General features: G+C 40.8%; 1 protein-coding gene across 1 annotated transcript in view; it reads left to right on the top strand.

Annotated features, from left to right (window-relative positions):
- Positions 1-22,235, top strand: part of LRP6 (LDL receptor related protein 6) — a 122,690-nt gene that overhangs the window by 94,141 nt on the left and 6,314 nt on the right. The window contains exons 11-20 of the mRNA XM_034063295.1: positions 1,541-1,725; positions 3,469-3,795; positions 7,300-7,502; positions 9,296-9,507; positions 9,694-9,884; positions 14,232-14,441; positions 15,751-15,876; positions 17,200-17,436; positions 19,113-19,223; positions 21,055-21,285. Of these exons, the coding sequence (XP_033919186.1) occupies positions 1,541-1,725; positions 3,469-3,795; positions 7,300-7,502; positions 9,296-9,507; positions 9,694-9,884; positions 14,232-14,441; positions 15,751-15,876; positions 17,200-17,436; positions 19,113-19,223; positions 21,055-21,285 (2,033 nt within the window). The remainder of the gene's footprint in view (positions 1-1,540; positions 1,726-3,468; positions 3,796-7,299; positions 7,503-9,295; positions 9,508-9,693; positions 9,885-14,231; positions 14,442-15,750; positions 15,877-17,199; positions 17,437-19,112; positions 19,224-21,054; positions 21,286-22,235) is intronic.

Genomic DNA, 22,235 nt, shown 5'->3' on the forward strand with positions numbered 1-22,235 from the left:
TATGGGCTTCGGCCCTGACATGCCAAGGGTTGTCTGGAAAAGTACATCAGAAGGTATCTGAGACCACCAAATTTTTAGATCCAGTTACTCTGGTTTTACACTGGGAATATGTTATTTTCTTTTATCAGGGAATAGGGTTATATTCTTCATCAGGGACTGTAGTGATAGGACAAGGGGTAATGGGCTAAAACTTAAACAGAGGAAGTTCAGGTTAGATGCAAGGAAGAAATTCTTTAGTATGAGCTCTGAGAGTAGTGAAGAACTGGAACGGGTTGGCCAAGGAAGCTGTGAATGCTCCATCCCTGGCAGTGTTCAAGGCCAGGTTGGACAGGGCTTCGAGCAACTCGGTCTAGTGGAAGATGTCCCTGCCCATAGCAGAGGGATTGAACTGTCTGAGCTTTAAGGTCCCTTCCATCCCAAACCATTCTATGATGTTTCCGAGGATTATTACAATTCAGTGCTTTGGCTCTTCACCACAAACTAGGAAAAAAGAGACTTCAGTTTTGAGTCCAAACTCCTGTTTTTGTTGTACAGCTGAGCTATGTTGTATGGCATTATGACCATGGGGGCAATTTGAACAGGTCCATGCTGTGTGTACAATTTGCAGAATTTATGCACAAAATTCTTGCAAAATTTTGAAGAAAAATATACAGATATTCCTGGTGTCTAAAGAATAGCTCCCTCTTGATTGACAGTTTCTGAAGCATCCTTCCCCATATATGGTTGGTTGAAATTAAAAGCATTTTACAGGTGTTTGTTAGTAGAGGTACTAAAGCAAAAAGGTGTGAGCTTTGGTTACCTGTATCTCACTTGTTTTTGAAATGGTGTTGGCTTTACATTTTGGAAGAAGGTACTAACTAGCCACCAAATGTCAAATATACAGCCCACTCTGCAGTGCCTAAAGAAAATGTAAACGTGTACAAGTCTGTGCTTCTGCCTAATGAGGCATAAGCTGGCCTGTGAGTATGTGATAGTTTGTACTTTTGCTCCAGTGGAAACGCTGTACAGTTTTGTGTTATTCTGCCCTTGGCTGAAACATAACACACTGTTACATGGCTGATTGACTTAGTTGTATGGAGATGAGCAGTGGCACCTATTAACAAAAGTACCCTGCATACCTGTCTTTCTGTGTTCCTTCATTTGATGGACAACTGAATAGGAACAGAAGCCAAGCATCATAAAAAATATTTTGCTAAATAACCAGGTATAAGTGAATGTGCACAACTGCCAACCTTTTACCTCTTCACTGATGTGCATGGATTAGTTAAGATTGAAGTGCTTTCATATGGTACTAGCTGGTGAAAATCCAGCTCCAAGTGGAAAAAATAATGTTGGAGACATTTTGAGGAAACTTGACTCATTTCCTTGCTAGTATTTGGAAAAAATATTTAGTGTAATGGGCTTAATAAATGCTTGGATTTACAGCTCTTGGTTTGCTCCTTGTCTTTCTAAGGATTTTTGTTGTGTTTCTCCCCTTGAGTTCTCCTTTGGGGTAAATTTGGGTTTGTGGTGTTTTTTTCCCTTTTTCCCTTTTAATCAGGTTCATGTACTGGACTGAATGGGGTGGAAAGCCAAAGATTGATCGAGCTGGTATGGATGGCAGTGAGCGGACTACTTTGGTGCCCAATGTGGGACGCGCTAATGGCCTAACTATTGATTATGCTAAACGACGACTGTACTGGACTGACCTCGATACCAACCTGATAGAATCCTCCAACATGCTAGGTAAGCCCCAGAGCTCTGGGCTGCATAATGGGGATGCTGCTGCCTTTTTGCAGTTCCCTGTGGCGAATTATTGCTTAAATAATGCAGAGGTACAAGTCTTAAGACAAAAATAGGCTTTTCCAGACTTACATGCCTTTAACATTTGCTTCTATAATTAATGTTTATGCAACAGAGCATTTAGTGAGACCTCGATTTTCTTGTAGGTGATACAGTTCCTCACAAAATTAAGATTCTACAAGCTGTACGTGTTTTCAGTTATATGTAGGACAAAGCTGTCAACTTTCAAGTGTTTTGGAGGGCCTTGTTTTGCTGCTCTGAAGAGCACTGGCAAATACATAACAAACATTTCATCATCTGTAGAAAGGTAGAGAGAAAGCCAAGATAACAACAGCTTATTGGATATATTTCACAATGTAATTTAGTACAGTTTGGGTTTTAGTCTTTGTTGGCGTTCTCAGGTTTCAGGCATGTTTTTCCCCCCCCAAGAATCCTGCACATTAAGGAACTTTTTCTGGCTTCTACTAGTCACTGGGGAGGGAGGAGGTTCACTCATGCTGGGGTCTGTGTGATGGTTTAAAAAACTGGGCATTACAGCTAAAGGGATATGGAATATTTTATTCTTTCATTGTGCTAGGGTAGTATACTGAGGACCCAAGCCCTCTCAGGCCTGCACAGTATCTTTTAACTTCTTGGCACCTGCAAGAGTAGAGTGCTTTGTTGTGTGCCAATTTAGATTAGTGTCATCAGTAGCCAGTATTTAAGGCTAAAGGAGTTAGTTTACTTTAAGCAGTACATTTGCAAGAGTAGAACAAAGCTAGAAAAAACTAAAACCAGGAAAATGCATTATAGAAATTATATGTAATATAACAGCTTTTCTTCAGCTTTGCCTTATATTTTGTGTGCTGTCGAGCCTGGCCCAGCATTCCCCTGTGCACCACAGAACTGGACATGGCATTGGAATTTCATCTTCCCTGTGCCTGTGGCCTGCAACAGCAGAGTGTGGGGCTGTGCATCCTTCTTGGTGCAAAGAGGGAATGGCTTCTTGCTTCGTAATCTTCTGCTTAATTTCTGTGACTAGACAGCAGGACGTGCTGTGGCAATGAAGTTGTTTGAAATAATACGGTTGAAATCATTCCCCCTCACCCCCTGCCGTGCCCTGCTCCTTAAGATCTGTTAGCATTTCCATGGCATATACAATTGACAGTTTCCTGCCCTGTGTTTCTGACTGCTCTTTCCTGTTAATGCATTCTAGAGACAAGTTAATGTTGTGCATTTAATTTTTCCCATTATACAGTGTAGAATTTTATTAAGCTTATAACAATTCTCTCTGTAAGCAGCAGGAAAGGACCCAAATGTGGTGTGAGAGATGCTGAACTAGGACTGTAGTGTCAGGATCATGCATCTCCTTCAGAGGCATTCTGTTTGCTTCAGGGAAGAGGAAAAAAGTCTTTAAGAACCCTGATCATTTTCAAAATGGACATTTTTTTCCTCCAGAAAAAATCCATTCTCTTCTGTGAATCACAAGCAGGATTAGGATGTTCCTGTGATAGGCTCTGACACTTCAGAATAGTCTTTTGAATATTGTACATTACTTTATAATTTACTTTTGCAATAATGAAATAGTAACTTTAAACTATGTATGTGTTAACCTTTCTGTTCAGGGGACATGTCCAGCAACATTAAGCAGCATAATGTTTGTCCCCATTTAATTCTGCTTTTTCTCTTCATTCCTTTTGGAAACAGGACTTGACCGTGAGATTATAGCTGATGACTTGCCTCACCCATTTGGCTTGACTCAGTATCAGGATTACATTTACTGGACAGACTGGAGCCGGCGTAGCATTGAACGAGCCAACAAGACCAGCGGCCAGAACCGGACTATCATCCAAGGGCATTTGGATTATGTTATGGATATCTTGGTCTTCCATTCCTCCAGGCAGGCAGGCTGGAATGAATGCGCCTCTAGCAATGGTCACTGCTCTCACTTGTGCTTGGCAGTCCCTGTCAGTGGTTTTGTATGTGGCTGCCCAGCTCACTATTCCTTGAACTCCGACAACAGGACTTGTAGTGGTAAGCCATAATGAATGAAAATAAAACAGAAAAGCAGATATCTTTGATAACAGATGCAAGCATTGTACTTGGAGGAGAGAAGAGTTTTGGTTTTATGTGAGATAGTGAAGCTTGTTTGCTAATAGGCCAAGTTAAAGCTAGTTTTGATCTGTAATGTTAAACATGTACATGTACTTGAAATATTTTTGGTTCCTTCCCTTCCTCGTAGGAAGCAGGATATATGGCTAGATGAAGATCTCAATAAAAACATGCCTTCTAACAGTAATTTTGCAACACTAAAATCCTACTGACTTTTAAGAGAACATAGGGCACTGAAAGCACACCAAAAAAAATAGTCTTACAGCCTACCAGTGTCACCGTAAAATAAGAGTTGCTGTAAGTGAACCTTTACAGTGACTCAGCTAAATCCATGTAAATGGGAAAGCTCAAAGTGCTTTTGGTTTTGTATCTGTCAAACCCTCCTCAAGTGCTTGCTTGCTTGTTTATCTGCTTATTTATTTCTAATTTTGCCTGACATAAAGGATATGTGATGCTTTGGTTTCTACTCTGGACTTTGTGTAGTCTCTGAGTGGTGAAGATTTAATTCTGTATGTTTGCTGGCTGATGAGATTCTGAGGTGGGCCACTCTCATACCGCTAGAAGTGTTTCTTCCTTAGTGAGCAGGGAATGGCTCCATGGCCTCCCCAGCACTTCAGATTTCTGATCTTAGTGCAGCCTAGCCCTATGTTTCTTTATTGTTGTGCAGAAAATGAACTGCAAGGCCCCTCAGGCTGTGTGTAATTAGTTTCTAACCAAATAATTTATCCATCTCTCAATAACTGGCTGCCAGTGAAGCTCATAATTTTGGCAGACATGCTGGATGGCTGATTTCCACTGGTGTCATTCAGATTAGTCAGTGGGTGAAGAGATTCATGGTGCAGAGAGACAGATTGTATCTCATCCACATTATGCATGAGTAGAGACATCCAACTGTTGTTTTAAAGCCAAAAGCAGGGCAGCTTGTTCCATGAATGCCACCTCATGGCATTTTCTTTTTTAAATCTTGGTCTTCAGAAAACTCAGCTTTTCCACTCCCCAGTGTTTCCTGTACTCCTCCTTTCCTTTTGTTATGAGAAGGAGAGCTTGCGTGACAACTGGATTATTGTACTCTGACATGTTCACACCTTCCTGCAAGTTACAAGACATGCTGGCACCTCTCTTGTGATGAGTGTGATTTTGTAGGTGGGGAAATTTGATTTCCAGCAGAGAATAAGTAGCAAAATGATCAAAGGTCATGTTTTCTTGTGAAAATGCTCTTGGAAACAAAGGAAGGAGAAAAATACAGCAAATGTGTTGTAAGCAAATAGGACCAATTCCTCACGGTTCATGAGGTATTAGGAGTTTTCCTTCTGCCATGGTCAAACCTAGGAGCTTTCCAACTTCTCATTTGTAGGTAATTGGAGACTTGGGCTTCTTTGCATATAATTTTTTTTCTTGGCCACTATGATTGGAGCATGAATCATTTGAACTTTCTCTTGCCTGTTTTACTTGCCTGTGTACTTCTGAACATATTAATAGTGTAAGCCCTGTCTAGAGGCCAGTTCCTCCCTTCTACATTGCTGTGCTCATGTGGGCCTGGATTCTTTTAATTACGGGAAGGACATACTGCTCAGAAGTGTGGGAAGGATAACAGATTTCATCAGACCTACCATGTGTCACAAAGTTTGAAGGCAGTGTTACAGGGGAGATGTGCTCGTTGTACTCCATTTGCCTGCCAAAAGTATAGTTTAAATATGTGAACATTGGGAGGGAGCATGATGAAAACTGGGAAGGGATTTCTGAAACTGATACTGTTTCAGAGATGTGGGGACTCAAGGGAGGAAATTCTGCTGTTACTTCTTATAATGAGCCATCAATTCAAAGTTGGAAGCCAGGCAATCTCAGACAGTGAGAGGGTGCCTCTGGGGAAAAGTGGAAAGAAGTTTAGGTGCTTATGATGATATGTTTACCTGCACTGTTTTATCTTAAGCTTTTTCCCCTCCTCCAGTACTCACTTAACTGCTTGGTAAGAATGCTGATGTTTTCCGAATCTAATATTTTGCTGTAGACGTTCATATACACTTTGCTTTCCCTTTTTTGTGCTTTCTTCTGCAGTTTAGAGCTAAGTAGAAGGAGGCTTAAATTATTGGAGAAACGCTTGGAGGGGAAACACAGGTTTTCCAGAAAGCAAATTAGGCCTGATTGTTATAGGATGTTAGGACTGAGTGTTAGTTACCAAGGAGACTTCCCCCCTGCTCCCTTTACTTTACTTTTTTCCAGCAGCCTGAATAAATGTTCAAAGCGTATGCATAAAATAACAAAGCAAGGTGATGATATTCTTTGGAAGACTTTAGCCTACTCCCCTTTCCCGGGTGCTGCCTTACCTGTTTTACAGGCTGGATTGAATGAGTGCAGTGTCCCACTGCTAATCTCTCCAGACTTGTGCTATAGAGAATTGATTGTACAGACTTCAGGGAGGCTGCAAACTGCATTTCTGGCTGCTGGCTCTTGTGCCGTCTTGCACAGCAGTGGCTCCAGGCAGACCATTATTGAAAAGAATGCTGTGAAAAGGGAAAATGCTTTAACAACCTCTTCTGATTCCTGACCCAGTAATGTAATACAGGGATAATGTCTTTCTAACGATGTATTAAATGCCTTGTGCACTGACTGTGTAAGATACAGCCGGTAAACTACAGCCATATGGGGTAGAGAAGTCTTATATTCTGATGTTTGATGATATTTTTAGGAAAAAAAACCCTGATCATTTGTCCAGGAAATTTTTGCTGGGTACCTGGACAGCTGGAGCAGAGCATCAGGGTTGGTTTTTTTCCCAACCTCAGGTTAGCATTCCCAGATGAACACCTGGAAATAAGATATATAAATTTGAGAACAGTGAATAGATTTTTCTTCCAAAATGCAGGCTTGAACAGACCTAACAGATTTATGTGTGAATTAGTTGTTGTTCCATTCCAGTGCAGGCAGGAAAAGGGTTTGTGGGAACAGAACTGAACTGCTCTAATGGCAATCTGTCTTCCCTGGGACTTCAAAATAAGGAACCAGTGCCGGCTTTTGCTCAGCTTCCTCTGCAAGTAGAAGTGTACCTAGAATAAGGTTCAGCTTCAAATAGTGGAACTGCATTTCCCTGGAACCCCTTTAGAAAGAAAATTGACAGCTCTTTGAGAGACATGGTTGACCATTCTTCTTTGAGGTGATTTTAACAGAAGTCTTCACATTCGTTAGTCCTGTGACTCACAAAATTATCTTTGCCTGTCACATACACACTCGGACGTTTATAGTAAAAAGAGGTCATTTGGAAGGCTTTCCAAAGTGATCAGAGGTTAGGATTTTAATGTTTTTGTCTAGATTTTTTTTTCTTTATTGGCAAAGAAGTCTGGTTATACATAGTTGTCTTTTTTGAACATGCAAATACCCAACAGTACTGCTATGTAACCCTTTCACACTCCTCTTTTTTTTAATCCCATCAAGCTCCTACAACCTTCCTGTTGTTCAGCCAGAAGAATGCAATTAATCGCATGGTGATAGATGAGCAGCAGAGTCCAGATATCATACTCCCTATCCACAGTCTCAGGAATGTTCGAGCCATTGATTACGACCCCCTGGATAAGCATCTCTACTGGATTGATTCTCGGCAGAACATCATCCGGAAGGCACAGGAAGATGGCAGCCAGGTATCTTGTGGGTGATGGAATTACTAAAAGATGAGGAAAGCATGCCCTATACACAGCAACTGTACATGAATAATTTAGATACACAGACTTTCTACAGGTTACTAGCTGTCACTTGGCAAAACAAGTGACATCTGGAGTTTTTGGAGTCCTCAGCCAGTAGTTTGGGAGGTACAGCAAGAAATAAAACATGGAAAAATAAGGGCAACTTAAAGATATTTTTACATTATTTGTTCAGTTATGTCTTTTGGCTGGGGGCTGTTGGAAACCCCTAAGAGAAACAGAACATGGAAGGCAAGGTTCTTGGGAGAAATGGAGTGTGTGTGAGAGAGAAGGAAGAGTTGCAAATGAGCAGGCTGCAGGGACATTGACTAAAATGAAGAGGGTGGGACTGGCACATGGCTGTGTCTGATGCCTTCCAGGTTCTGGTGGAGGTAGGAAGAGAGTTGTTGTTAACCTGAGCAAGGAAATGGAGACTAGTGACCTGTAAGAGATACAGTAGCAGGCTTGGGAAAACACATTCAGTGGGGAATACAGAAAAAGTGTAGTAGGGCAAAAGGTGGTGCAAGTTTAGTGAGGTTAATTGTGAGCAATGACTGATTATGTGTTTTCACATTTTAAAATAGCTTTTTTTTTCTCCCTGAGTTTTTGAATGGGAGGAGCAGAAGATTAAGGTGAACAACACAGAGGTGCTATATTCAGTTTAATTTGCAAGAGAATGTGGTTTCTGCTGGTAGGTGTGGTGGCAGTTGGATCCTGCTGAAGGCCCTTCAATGTTAACTCTTAATTTAGCAACCATTTTAATTTTGGAATATTTACATAATTTAACACCCAAAACTAGTCAAAGGCACAAGGCTTTTGCCAGCTTCAGCAGAATAAACAAATGGAAGACATGTAGGCAAACCCTTTCAAAGAAGTGACAAGCTAAATAAAGTTAGGCAAATTTTCTGGTGAAGTTTAATCTGGGGTTGAGAGGGTGGAGGCTGCTCACCTCAAAAGCACGAAGTTCTCCAAAAAGATGGTGTGAGGCTGTGTTCTGTGTGTTACCCCTCCTATTCAGGTGTTTTGAGAAGCCCATGGAAGATGTCAGTTCAGTTCAGCTTTCCCTACAGGAGACAAGCAAGTTCTTTCTTTAAAAATAATATATTAAAACAAACAGAAAGAAGGCACATGAACTCCAGAGGCCTGTGCCAGTAGAAGGCAAGAACTTTGAAGCAGAAAGGTGTCAGCTGGAAATGCTCTGCAGTCACTGTGGTGACTGATGTCCTTTCTGTCTGTTGGTAGAGTTACCGTCCCATTTATTATTCATCCTTATGTCCCCTTACTATGATGACAGCAATGGTGGAGAAGAACAAGGAAAACATTTCAAGTGCTGTCTGGCCTCACTTTGCCTGTGTTTTCATTTGTTCAGCTGCAGCTTTGGGAAATAGTGATTATGTATTTCAGTTATAGAGTGCTAAATGTGTGCTGGATTTGGGTCTATCCAAATCAAACTTAAAGAGTCATCAAGAAGGCAAGAAGAAATGCAGTTTGGACTTACTGGTTAAAATTGCGAAGTCTTATGACCTGCAACCGATTTGCATGCTTGCAATTACAACAGACCGTCAGGGCTAAGTGTCTACATCTGATCAAAAGTGTTGGTGGGGCAACTGGAGCTGGGTGTCTCCTTACTTTATGATAGTATTTTGGCCACCTCCTTTTTCTGAGAAGCAGTTTGATGTGGTACATCCATAGCAAAATAAAATTGCTCACATTAGATCAGATTAAATGCTCTTCTGTTTTTCTTTCCTTTGTAGAGCCTCACTGTTGTGACAAGTCCAGTTCCCAATCAGAACCTAGATATGCAGCCTTATGACCTGAGCATTGACATCTACAGTCGCTATATCTATTGGACCTGTGAAGCTACTAATGTGATCAATGTGACACGCCTGGATGGGAGACCCATGGGAGTAGTGCTCAAAGGAGATCAAGATAGGCCCAGGGCCATTGTGGTGAACCCAGAGAAAGGGTATGTAGCTGAAACACAATGTGGGAAAATTCAGGCTGAATGTCTTGAGAATCAAATTGTTTTCTTGCTGCACGTTGGTTTCTCTTTGTTGGAATAAAAGTATCGTTTGTTAATGTGTCTTGGTTCTATAGTAAAACTATGGAAGGATCCAATAAACTTTTTCTCCTCTAATCATTTCTATTCCAGGTACATGTATTTCACCAACCTACAGGAAAGGTCTCCTAAAATAGAACGAGCAGCATTGGATGGAACAGAACGAGAGGTCCTTTTCTTCAGTGGTTTGAGCAAGCCCATAGCCTTAGCTATTGACAGCCAGCTAGGCAAGTTGTTCTGGGCTGATTCAGACCTGCGGAGAATTGAAAGCAGTGACCTTTCAGGTACAGTAGCACTTTTAATTCAGTGATTCATTTGTGTGGTGTGGGTGTGGGGGAATGCAGGGAAAGGTGTCTTCTTTTCCTTCCTACTATAAACAGTCTGTACTGTGATTCTAATCACTCCCTAAATTCCCAGCCAGGGAATGTGCATGATTCATGCAGTGTGCCTTTACAGTCTCATGCCTCTGTCTATGATTTGCATTATTAATTGCTACACATGCTGTTTACTTCAGTTTCTCTCTGCAAGACCTTCGTGGGGTTTCCCAAAGTCAGTTCACAAATAAATTGCAGCAGTTTTGGAAAGGGGAGGGAGAGGGTTGTTTTTAAAGGCATTGGTTTTGGTGCAGTAATCTGTCAATCAGAGGAAAGTTTCCTGTTAGTGGAAAAATCTCTCCTGCAGAGTTAAAGCAGCAAGTGTGCAGGTCACTTGTGTACCTGTCATTTAGGGTGAAATGATGTGTGAAGGGTAGAGCAGATCTAACAGCTCTCTGTTCTCAAAAGGCAAAAAACTCCCTCTTGCAGCTATGGAATTCTCCTTGCCTGTTCCCTAAGGTTGGTTATGCTGCTCATCTGACCTCCTCTGTGAGTTGATTCGTCTCACTTAACCCTTAACCACATAAGCAAAACAATAACCTAGCAATAATATACAGAAAAAGAGAAATAGAGAACAGTGTTCTGTTCTTTTGGAAAGCTGACTTGGTTCGGGAAAGAGTCCAGAAAGCAACCAGAACTGGAGTAAGAGAAGAGAGAAAACCATACAGTCAAGTTGGGTGAAACTGAGATGTCTCTTATTTACACCTTAGCTGTTTCATGCGGCTTCAGAATTAATTGGTTGTGATATGAATTGGGCTGGATGTTGCTGCCGGGAGTGGCAGGATGTTCTGAGCACATGCTTACCCTTCTCTGTTAGGTGATGGGGTATATGCCCCCCTCCCACTGCTGCTAGTGGAGGGCAGTGCAGAATTTCTTCCTCTGCAGCAAGTCCATTCCCAGTCTGAATAGTGTATGTCCTTGTACTTCAGCTGAGTGTTTTCTACTATCAGAAGCATAAATACCTGTGTAAGGAAATAAGAACTCACTTTGCAGCCTGTGCATGAGTTTGAAAACTGAACAAGAGTATGGTAGTTTGTACTAATATGCTGATGACACGATACCTTCATTCAGGGTAGCAGCATGTAATCCTGTTGACACCTCTGTGATTTTCAGCCTTTTGTTTAATTGCTACAATAAGCTTTTATTTTGGAAAACATTTCTATTTCTCAAGATGGTTGAAATTGAAGCTGAGAAAGATAGTATTTTTTTCTCTGATTCGTGTGGTGTGTCACTGAAAGGTGAAGGGTCACTAATGAACTGTGGTATCCTGACTGTGTGGTAGTTTAAAACACAGGACATAAGCTTAGTGAATTAGTCTGAAAAAGATGCTGTAGGGTGTATCTTGGTATGTTCTAGGCTATCCCAGATCCGGGGTCTATATGAGTAATGGGCAGCAGAACCTCATACATGCTTAGTTTCTCAGTTTGCGTTATCTGCCACAAATTAGGACACCAGAGGAGGAGATGGGACAAAAATTCTAATTCTGTCTGGTTTTAATGAATCTGCTTTGGGTTTTGTTTGTGGTGGCTTTGTTGTTTTGCTTTTGGTTTGGGGTTTTTTTTGTGTTTTGTGGGTTGTTTGGGTTTTGGTTTTTTTTTTTCCTAAAGATGTGGCTCTTGGATCACCAATGTTGTGTGGTAAAAGCTCACCATATTTTCAAAGAACTTGAAAAACCATTCCAAAACCTCTCTTGCTTTTTAGCATTTGCACCACAAATAGATTGTTATAATCTCCACCATAACTTGCTAACTGCTGAGATGCATTCCTGTGCTTAGGAATGCTGATTAATAGGCTTTTTTTGACCGGCAGAGTGAATTTTCTGCATGTTAACTTCTTAAAAACATGCACAATCTTTTTCTCTGTCAACTCTGTAGATGCCAGTACTCAGAAAGAGGAGGAGAGCTAGAATGCCTTTTATGTGATGCATTCCTTCTCTTCCTCCCTGTCCTTCAGGCATGCAGTTAGGACTTGGTTATGCTGCCCAAATGGGAGATCCTATTGAAGCTAACCAGATTCTTCACATGATTAAGGGGTTGTTTATGAAAAGATGACTGGAATTAGCTCCCTACCATGGAAACTATTTGGAAATTAGTTCTTCTATTCCAGAACAATTAGTGTGATTTGGAAATGTCTAATGATTCTGGAATTAAGTAATTTTTATGTGGAAATAGAATGAGCTGTGGGTGTGCCCTGATTTTTGTATTTATTTGGTTGGTTTTTAAGTCTTGAACGGTATTGCTGGAAAGAGAATGGTGATGCCAGGAGACAAAGCTCCTCTTAATCACATCTCCCTTTCATCTGACATTACCAATAAAGAGGACTAGCACCCTGATGGGCCAGCTTTGGATTTTATTGTTGGTTTATGGAAGGGGGGATTTCAGTGTCTCGGTTTAGTGAGAAATAGTCAGTTACACTTGGTCACAAATGTTTAAAAGAAAGATTAAGACATTAAGGGAGTGACTATTTTAGGCTTCAGAGCTTTAGGAGCATACTGCAAAATGCCATTCTGATTGACATAAGCATGACAGAGCAGGGCATGTACTGACTCCATTTGGGTAGGTCAAAGTCTTAGTCTCAACTGTATTCCTTCTTGTCATCTTTGCATTTTTCCCTGTTCCCAGCTTACTTTTTCTTCTCCTCAAGATGCAGGCTGCTGTTTCTTTTCCCTATGCAATGAGTCATGTTCTTGGGGGTTAATAGATGGTTGCAGTTATTTACTTTAACTTACATCACTCAGTCTATTAATTTCTCCATCAGTCTGGGTATAGCCTCCTTCAGAATCCGTCAACATCTTTTCTTAATCAGATCATTGCTCGTGTTGTTCCAAAGTGGCAGGTGAGAGCCCAGTCTGTCTTAGGATTAATATTTGAATTTCCCTGTTCTGCTTTAGATGTTACCACTTGCTAAATATTTGGAAGATTGCTTAACTTCTGAGCTCTGTATGCTTTTAATGAGATAAAAGCGCTTTTCATAGCTGAAGTTGTAGGTCATCATCACTGACATATGGTTGATGAAATTCTCAACAAGCCAAAAACCCATTCTTGCTACTAAACAAAGCAGAGGCATATTGAACCTACTCAAATTATAAAACTATTAAATATGTGTCTTTTGTCCCATAGCATTAGTTGTGTGGGTATGGTGGAGACGGGACAGAATTTCTATGATGTACAGTTGTGCTAGCATATTTTTACAGGACAAAATATAAAAGCTTACTAGAAATTTTGTGGGTGAACATATGCAAAGCTGTTGTCTCCTGTAGTAAAAGTGAAAACTAAACATAGCTGTGAGCCCCAATATCTGAAACACTAGGATTTATATGTAAATTTTCAAGCTGTGGCCTAAGTTTACACTATGTGATGCTACACATCTCAAAACTGAAGCAAATCCAGTGAGTAATTTTCTGCTCAGAATCTGATAAACTTCACAAAATATTTTAGTGTTAATGACCTTGTCATATCATGTGAAATAAAGGAAGCATGGATTAAACCTCACTCCTGAGTTCTCAGATTTTTGGATAACATACTTTCCTTTTGTGTATGAGCTACTAAGTCTTCTCTGGTTTCAGAAAGTCTTTAATGATACCTTTAAAATAGCTGTGGACTGAGTCTTAACCATGAAACATGACAGTCCCTCTTGATTAGTTTTAATGCAAAGTAATCTAGTGTAAAAGTCAGCAAATATTCTTCAGAGGTATAAGGCCTGCTATTGGTGATTGCTAAAGGAACTGAGGGAAGTAACTCTCCACTAGGAAGAAATTAGCATTCCCAGTTTAGCTTGAAAAACTCACGAAGATGATGTAGTTGAAAAGAAAGAATATGAGGAAGTCAGAAGTGTTTACCTTAATCTCATCATTCCTGTGAGAAGAACCAACTACTTTATCTTCACTTGGATTTTATCTTGTATTAGTCAACTCAAGCTAATAATTCATCTTCTTATTCCCTGTTGTATGCCAAGACGGAGCAGTTAATCTCTCAAAAAAAGGATAGAATGAAAAGTACTAATGATTCCCATCATATCAGTCAAAAGACTGGGTAGGGTCATGGAGCACCAAACTCCAGACAGTAATTTTATTTGAAGCTCAGAAACTGTCTGCAAAATGTGTTAGTCTTGCATAAGGGGAACTAGGATTGCTTTTATAGTTGGTTTACCTGGTAGTATAGAAGTAGTAGAAAATAGTGGCGTGAGTAGCGTAGAAAATATCTGTGATTGTGTTTGTGTTCATTCCAGTTGACCTAAGCCACTCTTTCCCTTCCGCAGGTGCAAACCGGATTGTTTTGGAAGACTCTAATATCTTGCAGCCTGTGGGACTAACTGTATTTGAAAACTGGCTGTATTGGATTGACAGGCAACAGCAGATGATTGAAAAGATTGATATGACTGGTCGAGAAGGACGTACAAAGGTCCAAGCTCGTATTGCACAACTCAGTGACATCCATGCTGTAAAAGAGCTCAACATTCAGGAATACAGTAAGTGCAATCCCTGTTTGCAAGTGCAAACAGTGCCTGCGGGGCTTGAGCCAAGGAGTGGCTGCAGAAAGATGAGCCTGTTTGGCCTTGTCATTGATCAACATCAGTACAGATCGAAGGGGCCAGAAGTTGGTATTGTTCTGTGTCTGTACATTGCCAGGGTGCAATTAAGTTTGTTTCCTTCAGGCAGTTGGCAATGGACTGGAAATCTATCGCAAATCCAGCATCATCTTTTGTTGCTGATGACAACTTTATTGGTAGTCCCATGCTGGCACCTGGCATATGAGTGTCTGTAGGCACACTGGAAACATCCTGTTATCCCTAGTAGAGGACTTTCTGGATCATGCTAGTGAGTCACTGCAGGTGTTTATTTCCATTTAGACAAGCACAACTCTCAGGGGCTATTCGTAGCAGTAGATGTTTCAGTGGACTGCCTGCTTGAAGGAAAAGTGAACTATTTTTATAGGTGGTAATTTGTATTGAAAGTAAATGCCAGAAGATCAATGTTATGCTGCAGAAAGGAAGCATGTCCTAAATAATGATTTGTGTTAAACATGGCTGCACTTTAAAAAGTTTTCTGTTTACCAGGGTATAGCATTTCCCCACACACATACTCGAAACGATGGGAGCTGGATGGTTAAAGTAGTGGAGCTGCTGTCATCCTGGAGGAAATAGGCCTGGTTAATAGGCTGTGGTGCATGCCTTGGAGAAATATGTAGAAAAATGTCTGGGGATGTTTAATTAAAGCTTCACTGCAGACTACTACTAGTTGTGTGTGCTATTAATCTCAGTAAATTTGTCAGAAGTTCCAAGAGAAGAGTGTTGTCCTTATTAAACATTAAAATGAAGAGACATATTTATCTAGAGCATGTTAATTTGAGTTTCAGAGACAGTATGGAAGTGACAGAATTCATAAATTAGAAAAGTTTACTTTTTTAATGGTCTTTGATAGAGAAAAGGAAGTATGGAACCCAAGGCATGTTTTTCTATTACCAATGCTACTATTTTTGCTGCAGAGAATTCTACCTCACACAAGAAACAAAAAGTTTAGTGTTGTTTCAGTAGACCCCATGATGTGATTTTTAGTGTTTCAGATCATGGCCAGTTACTGATGTGCATTGTAATTACTGATGTGTCTAAAGGGAAGAAACACACACAATAAAATACATTTTTTCAGAGCTGTTTTTAGTAGTGCTCTCCCCAGGGGGAAGGAGGTAATGGAGTCCTGTGAGCCCAAAGAAATTACTGAGAAGTCATAAAAGAGGTGGGGATTTCTTGTCAGTACCTGTCTTTATTTTTAAAACCACAGGACAACATCCTTGTTCTCAAGATAATGGTGGCTGCTCACACATTTGCATTGTGAAGGGCGATGGCACCACGCGCTGCTCTTGTCCAGTCCACCTTGTTCTGCTGCAGGATGAGCTGTCCTGCGGAGGTAAGTCCTTCCCATACTCTGTCACTAAGCTCTCAGCTTCTGGGTGTGGGGGGGAGTTCCATTTTTAGGGGTGGCTTCTGAGCAGGCAGAATATGACAGTGCACCAGGTGCTGTTACACACTTCAGCATATTTAGCAGCTAAATCTACAAGTATTGGGAAGTAAAGGATAGGTTTACTAGTTCACTGTTGAATAAGGGTTTCTGTTCACCCTTCCTATTTAAGACCACTAAATTATTTCAACTGGATTTTTCAGTTGTACGATTTTTACTAGTTCTTTTCTGTCACTCTCTATGTTCGCCTTTTCCAAATAGTTGTAGGTTCTCACATTCTGGCATATTGCACCACGTCAGTGCCATTTTATTCTTCTCTGCTGTCCTCCTCACTCGCCCTGTGCGTGTCTTTCTGAACTGCAGTCCCAGAAGGGCAAATTGCCTCCTCCATGGCGATACGCCCACAGTAGCCTGTGCTGTGGTATCTCCAAGGATGGGGTTGAAATGGGGGAAAGGAGAGGCACTTTGCTTGGGGTTTTTTGTGCCACCATATTGAATGGATTTATTATGCAATCTTCTCGCCATCAAGGCGATGTGTGGTCTCACAGTGGAACAAGAGCTAACATAATCCAGATATTTTCTCAGAGCAAGTTTAAGACCAGGCCAAAAAGGGAAGGGGAGGGGAGGAGGGGGAAAAAGGAGGATTAAAAAAAAAAGGGAAAAAGCCCACACTTACTTACTGTATGACATTAACAGTTACTGTAGTAAATGTTAAATAACAGATAACAACTGTGTTGAGATAGTGGGACTTGACTAGGTGGAGCAGATTCTTGTTGTTTTAAAAGAATTTTGAATGAATGGAGCTGTCGAGGGCCCATAGCTAGACATTGAGTCACAGTGCATCCATCTGCAGTGCATTATATCCTTTTAATGTTTTCTATACAATGACAAGGAAGTGAGCCATCAGTTGTGTATACAGTGGTGTTGCAGGAAAGATGGAGTAGAAAAGCGTGTTGACTTTAAATGAAGACTTTTGAGTTGCTAAGAGTGTAAGAGGCTGAAGTGAGAAGGGAAGACAGTTGTTTTGAGTGTACATATTTCTCTGTTTCTCTTGTTTGCCTAATGAACCTCCGTCAAGGTGAGCCTGCAACAGTCACATGGAGTTCAAGATGTGCACAGATTACAGTGGGGTGGAAGTTACCTTATGACGGGGCACATTTATCAGCTGCTTGATAAGTGAAAGCATCTGAGCTCTTCTTGTTCTTACCTGTCCTGATCTGCTGTTTGTTCATCTGGATTTTTAATTCATCTTTGTTTGCTTGATTTTTAAAGAACCACCAACATGCTCCCCTCAGCAGTTCACCTGTTTCACAGGTGAGATTGACTGCATCCCAGTGGCCTGGCGCTGTGATGGTTTCACTGAATGCGAAGACCACAGTGATGAAAAGAACTGCCCAGTGTGTTCAGACACCCAGTTCCAGTGCCAGAGTGGACAGTGTATAGACAGTGCCCTTCGATGCAATGGAGAAGCAAATTGCCAAGACAACTCAGATGAGAAGAACTGCGAAGGTACAAAGGATTTTTCAAAGTGTGGTGACAATAGAGCTGTCATGAGGACACTGATAAATACCAAAGTTATTGCTGGGTAGAATTGGGAAGGAGCTGAGGTTCCGCTAGTTTTCAAACTGGTCTGTTAAATGGGCCATTATTTCACAACCCCATACTTCTGTTTCTCCCCCTGTAAAATGGAAATAACAGTGACCTCCTGCACAGTGATTTAAACTCTGTGAAAAGTGATATTAAAAGCGGTATGGTTTTGAGTTCCAAAAACCCAGTAACTGGGACTGAATTACAAAGTGAAGCAAATCCTTGTCATAGTTTTTGTGTACCTTGTAAAGGTCTTGGGATTGTTTCTTTTGTAATATGCGAACAAAATGATGTTAGGCTTTTCTGAGTAAATGGGAGTGAGAGGTGAGATTTTTGGAGATCTCCTCTTCCTATAGAGCACAGCAAAAGAGAGTATTTACACCATCATTAATGAGGGAAGTGCTGTTTCCAGCACAATGAGAATTAGGTTCTCTTAGTTTTGGGAAGGACAGAAATCTGGTGGAATCTGAACTACCCCACCACTCTACAATGTGAAACATGAGCAAAGTCGCCCTCTCCCCACTGCAAAATAGTCAAGTGTTGTAGGGACAACTTGCAAGCTGGAAAAGATGCCTCTTCTCTATATACTTTCAGTACATTTTGCTTCTTTAAAGAAGCTAAGAGTCTTTGAATCAAGGCTGATTTTCTTTCCCAAACATGGGCTCCAGCTCAAGCAAAAGCATACAGACACTTCCTGTGTGATGAAAAGTGATTGTTAGCCAAATGAGATGCTGACATTTCAAAATACATTGTGCAAGTTAGCTTCCCAGTTGCCATTCAGTGATTGGATTTACCAGACGAGAGGCTGTTTATCACCTTCAAAGTGGCCCTGTTATTCAGAGTATTCAAGTTGATTACAGAAAAGCCTTTACTTTAACTGCTTAATTCAACTGAAATCAGAAGGAATTTCTGCCTTCTATGAGAAACAGGAGGCAAAAAGATGTATAAACAACAGCAGCCACCACCTTGCCTGCAGCACCCTTTTTCCCAGAGTGGTGGTTTATTTTTGAGCATACTGGCAAAGCTCCAGTTTTATCTCCTGTCTTTCACTGCATTTTCAAAACATGATGTCAAGTGAAATATATTGTCTCCTGATCAAGGAGTTTTCTGGTTTACAGGAAGAATACAAGGACATTAAGAAACCACATTTATATTCTTAAACAATTTTATCATCATGGTTTGACAGATTTGTTTTTAATAACTTAATTCTTCTTCCTTATATTACAGTAAATGCTTGGAGTTGGAGATTGTTATAGTAATTTTGCAACAGCCATGTCCTGGCATAAGCACCTGTGTTCTCAGTAGCCTTCTGCTTCTGAGTTATTTTAGTTAAGGTAGCCTTATCTTGTAGTGTCCTTACTGTATACAGGCAGTGAGGACCCAGGTACCCACTGTGCAATATCCCCAGCAGAACACTGAATCACTTTTGTGCATGGTTGGCATGAAGAACTTCATGTGCCACTGGCTACTTTAAGAAATGAAGCTCGCAGCAGGCTAAGCTTACCCAAGATACTGATTGCATGCTTTGGTATCTTGTTTTCTTAGTCATTTTAAGGAGTAGAAGTCTTTGATACTGACTTGTGAGGTTCTCTTTCCAGTGCTTTGTTTAACTGATCAGTTCCGCTGTGCCAGTGGGCAGTGCATCGGGAAAAGCAAGAAATGTGATCACAACCTGGACTGCAGTGACAGCTCAGATGAGCAAGGATGCTGTAAGTGTAAAGCCTGAGACTAGAGACTTGATTGCAGCATCCAAAATTTGTTTCTTACCTACTCTATGAGTTAGGTTTTATTCTGCCAACCAGCCTGAATTAATTACTCCATAATGAATGCTGTTTATACCTGCTGTCATGCAATTAATGCATAACATGCTGGAATAGGAATAACAGAAAGACTAGTATTCTGAGGCAGGGCAGGCTGACAATTTTCCCACTTACCTTTTTACACTTGTAAAAGAAATAAAAGGTTTGTTTTCCTATAAGCTGTTAGTATGCTGAATTGGAATAGTGTTAATAAAAAATCTAGCTGCATGAGGCTTTCATACATAACTGCTCTGCTTCATGTTTTGCTCATCCAGAGAATTAATAGCAGGTGGTTTTAGAATCAGGGGAGCACTCTGTTTATAGAGTAAGCCTTCTAAAAGATGTAATTCTGATCTTGATTTATGCTTTGTAACGTGTCATGTCCCCTACCTTGAAATCTCCAGGGCTCTGCAAGAAAACCACTGCAATTGCAACTTGAAAATTCATTTTCATGGTTGATGCTTTAAAAGAAATTGTAAATAGGGACATCTCTTCTTGTGCCAGAGATCTGTGTATCATGGTTGACACACACATAACTTGAAAATGCAAAGCCAGAGTTGGGCCCTTAAACTTAAGAAGGAGTAATAGGAGATGTTCTGTTATGCTATCAAGTCATTAGTGACATTATCACAGACATATATAGTTATCTTTATTACAGTTCACATATTTGCTAGTTTTGTAGCAGATGATGAAAAACTAGCCCACCCACAGTAAGACTGCAGTTGTCACTGTCCCCCTTCCACTATGATCAGAAGTCTGTTTACTTATCTCTTTAGACTGTGACAAGCTGGTTAAAATGTGGGTTTGGTGTTCAGGGAGAAGAAAATGTGTTGAGGAAAAGACTTTCAGTAATGGATAAGATGTAAAACACTGACTGGAACAGGAAAATACTTTAAAGTCTGCTTTTCTTGTCAAATTCGTGAAGCACAGGCAGGGGGTTGTCATTTATTCCCAGAAATATCACTGCTTAGAATTGGTATTGTCAGGAAAGCCACTCGTTTTGACTATTGAATAATCATTTCAGACACAGATTCCTCATAAGAATTGGCTGTATAATGCTGATGCTCAGCTATATCTGTAACCATCGGTGTGGGTCAGATGTGGAATATGTTAGGTAGTTTAATAAATAGCAGCAAACCCCCAAAATTTATCATTGATGCATCACTTCTGGTGTTCAGCATAAGTGAACATTACACAGTTGAGAAAAGGCAGTGCCACTCTGTTACACTGCGTGATAAACTAGGTGCTTATGTGATAAGGTGCAACATAAAAAATAGTTGTCATTGTCTTTAATGACAAGAAAAAGCTTAACTGGAGTCTCCAGCAGAGTGCCATTTGGAGTCATGGTTACAGGTCTTGTTCATCAAGTTCAAAGGATAGCCCTGCCTGTCAGCAGGAAGCAAGGTAGCGACCTGGTTTATTACCCCCTGTATGTACTGCATATGCATTATTGCATATGCATGTACTGTATATTTCCTATAATTTGTGATTCAAAAACCTCTCTGCATGTGTGGAGGTCATCCATGAGCATAGGTAGCTCTCCTTATGGACACTCAGTCTTTAAACAGATCTGCCCCAGTGCCTGTTTGCTCCTCCCACATATTAATTTGAAAGCTGTTGTCTGCCTGCAGAAGAGGAGGCTTTTATTTTTTCCTGTGTTGAAAGATGTCAGTAAAACTGATGTTGGTACATGAAGCTGTTGCATTAACTTACGTGGCCTGATTTTCGTTTTTGCTTTTAGACACAACAGAGGAGCCCGCGCCACAGCCCAACAACACTATAGGCTCCATCATTGGTGTGATCCTTACAGTTTTTGTGGTTGGAGCAATGTACTTCATCTGCCAGAGGGTGCTGTGCCCACGTATGAAGGGAGATGGGGAAACAATGACCAATGATTATGTGGTGCATGGACCAGCCTCTGTACCTCTTGGTTATGTGCCTCACCCAAGCTCTTTGTCAGGGTCTCTTCCTGGTAAGTAAATGGTGTTATCTTTGTCCTACTCTTTGGCACCACGTAGTTGTAGGTGAGGATACTATGCATGAAAGCACAGGAAACATCCATTCCAGATGCATAACTCTTGGAAGCTGTTGGAAGCCAGGACTGTCAAGGGTGGTCACCATCCTTCCTTATAAAAATGAACTGCTATTCTACCTATGCTAATCATGAGCCTTCAGATACTTAGCAGAACTACAAGACTGTTTAACAATATAGTATTATATCCAAATATGCAGAACTTAGCAATGCTGAGGCCTATAAGGCTGCAAATGCTGCCCCAGGAGCAGGCTGCCCAGGAATGTGGTGGAGTAACCATCCCTGAAGTGTTCAAAAACCGTGTAGATGAGGCCCTCTGTGACATGGTTTAGTGGTGGTCTTGGCAGTCATGGGATAACAGTTGGACTTGGTGATCTTTAAGGTCTTTTCCAACCTAGGTAATTCTATGATCAAATAGGTACACATACCATTGGAGTTCTTTTGCCACTAAAGCAGCCTATTTTTTGACTATTACAGCATCAGCAAAGTGCAATGACAGTGCAGGGTGAAGCTACACAGAGTTATATTCATAGGACTTCAAACATTATGTAATCGTTCTCATTAGATTTGTAGACTGGGTCTGTATCCTTGTGAAACTTCTTGTAAAGTCTGTAATGACCAGTGCTAACTGTGGTCTCACCTTATTTCTTTTGATGATGATGTTTCCAACACCAGTCGAAGCACATGAGGATACTAATGTTTGAAAAGTAAGACTTAACTGCAATGTTGCACATCATTTATATGCACTGCTTCTGTATATATTGATTCAATATGTATTGTGGCTTTGGATCCAGCAGGTTCCAGTCAGAGCACAGAGGTTCTGTGAGGCTATTAATAGGGTTAAAGTAATACACCAAATTTCTTTACTTTCTGTGATAACCTGCTTTCAT

Source organism: Melopsittacus undulatus, chromosome 5, assembly GCF_012275295.1.
Source record: "Melopsittacus undulatus isolate bMelUnd1 chromosome 5, bMelUnd1.mat.Z, whole genome shotgun sequence".
NCBI lineage: Eukaryota > Metazoa > Chordata > Aves > Psittaciformes > Psittaculidae > Melopsittacus > Melopsittacus undulatus.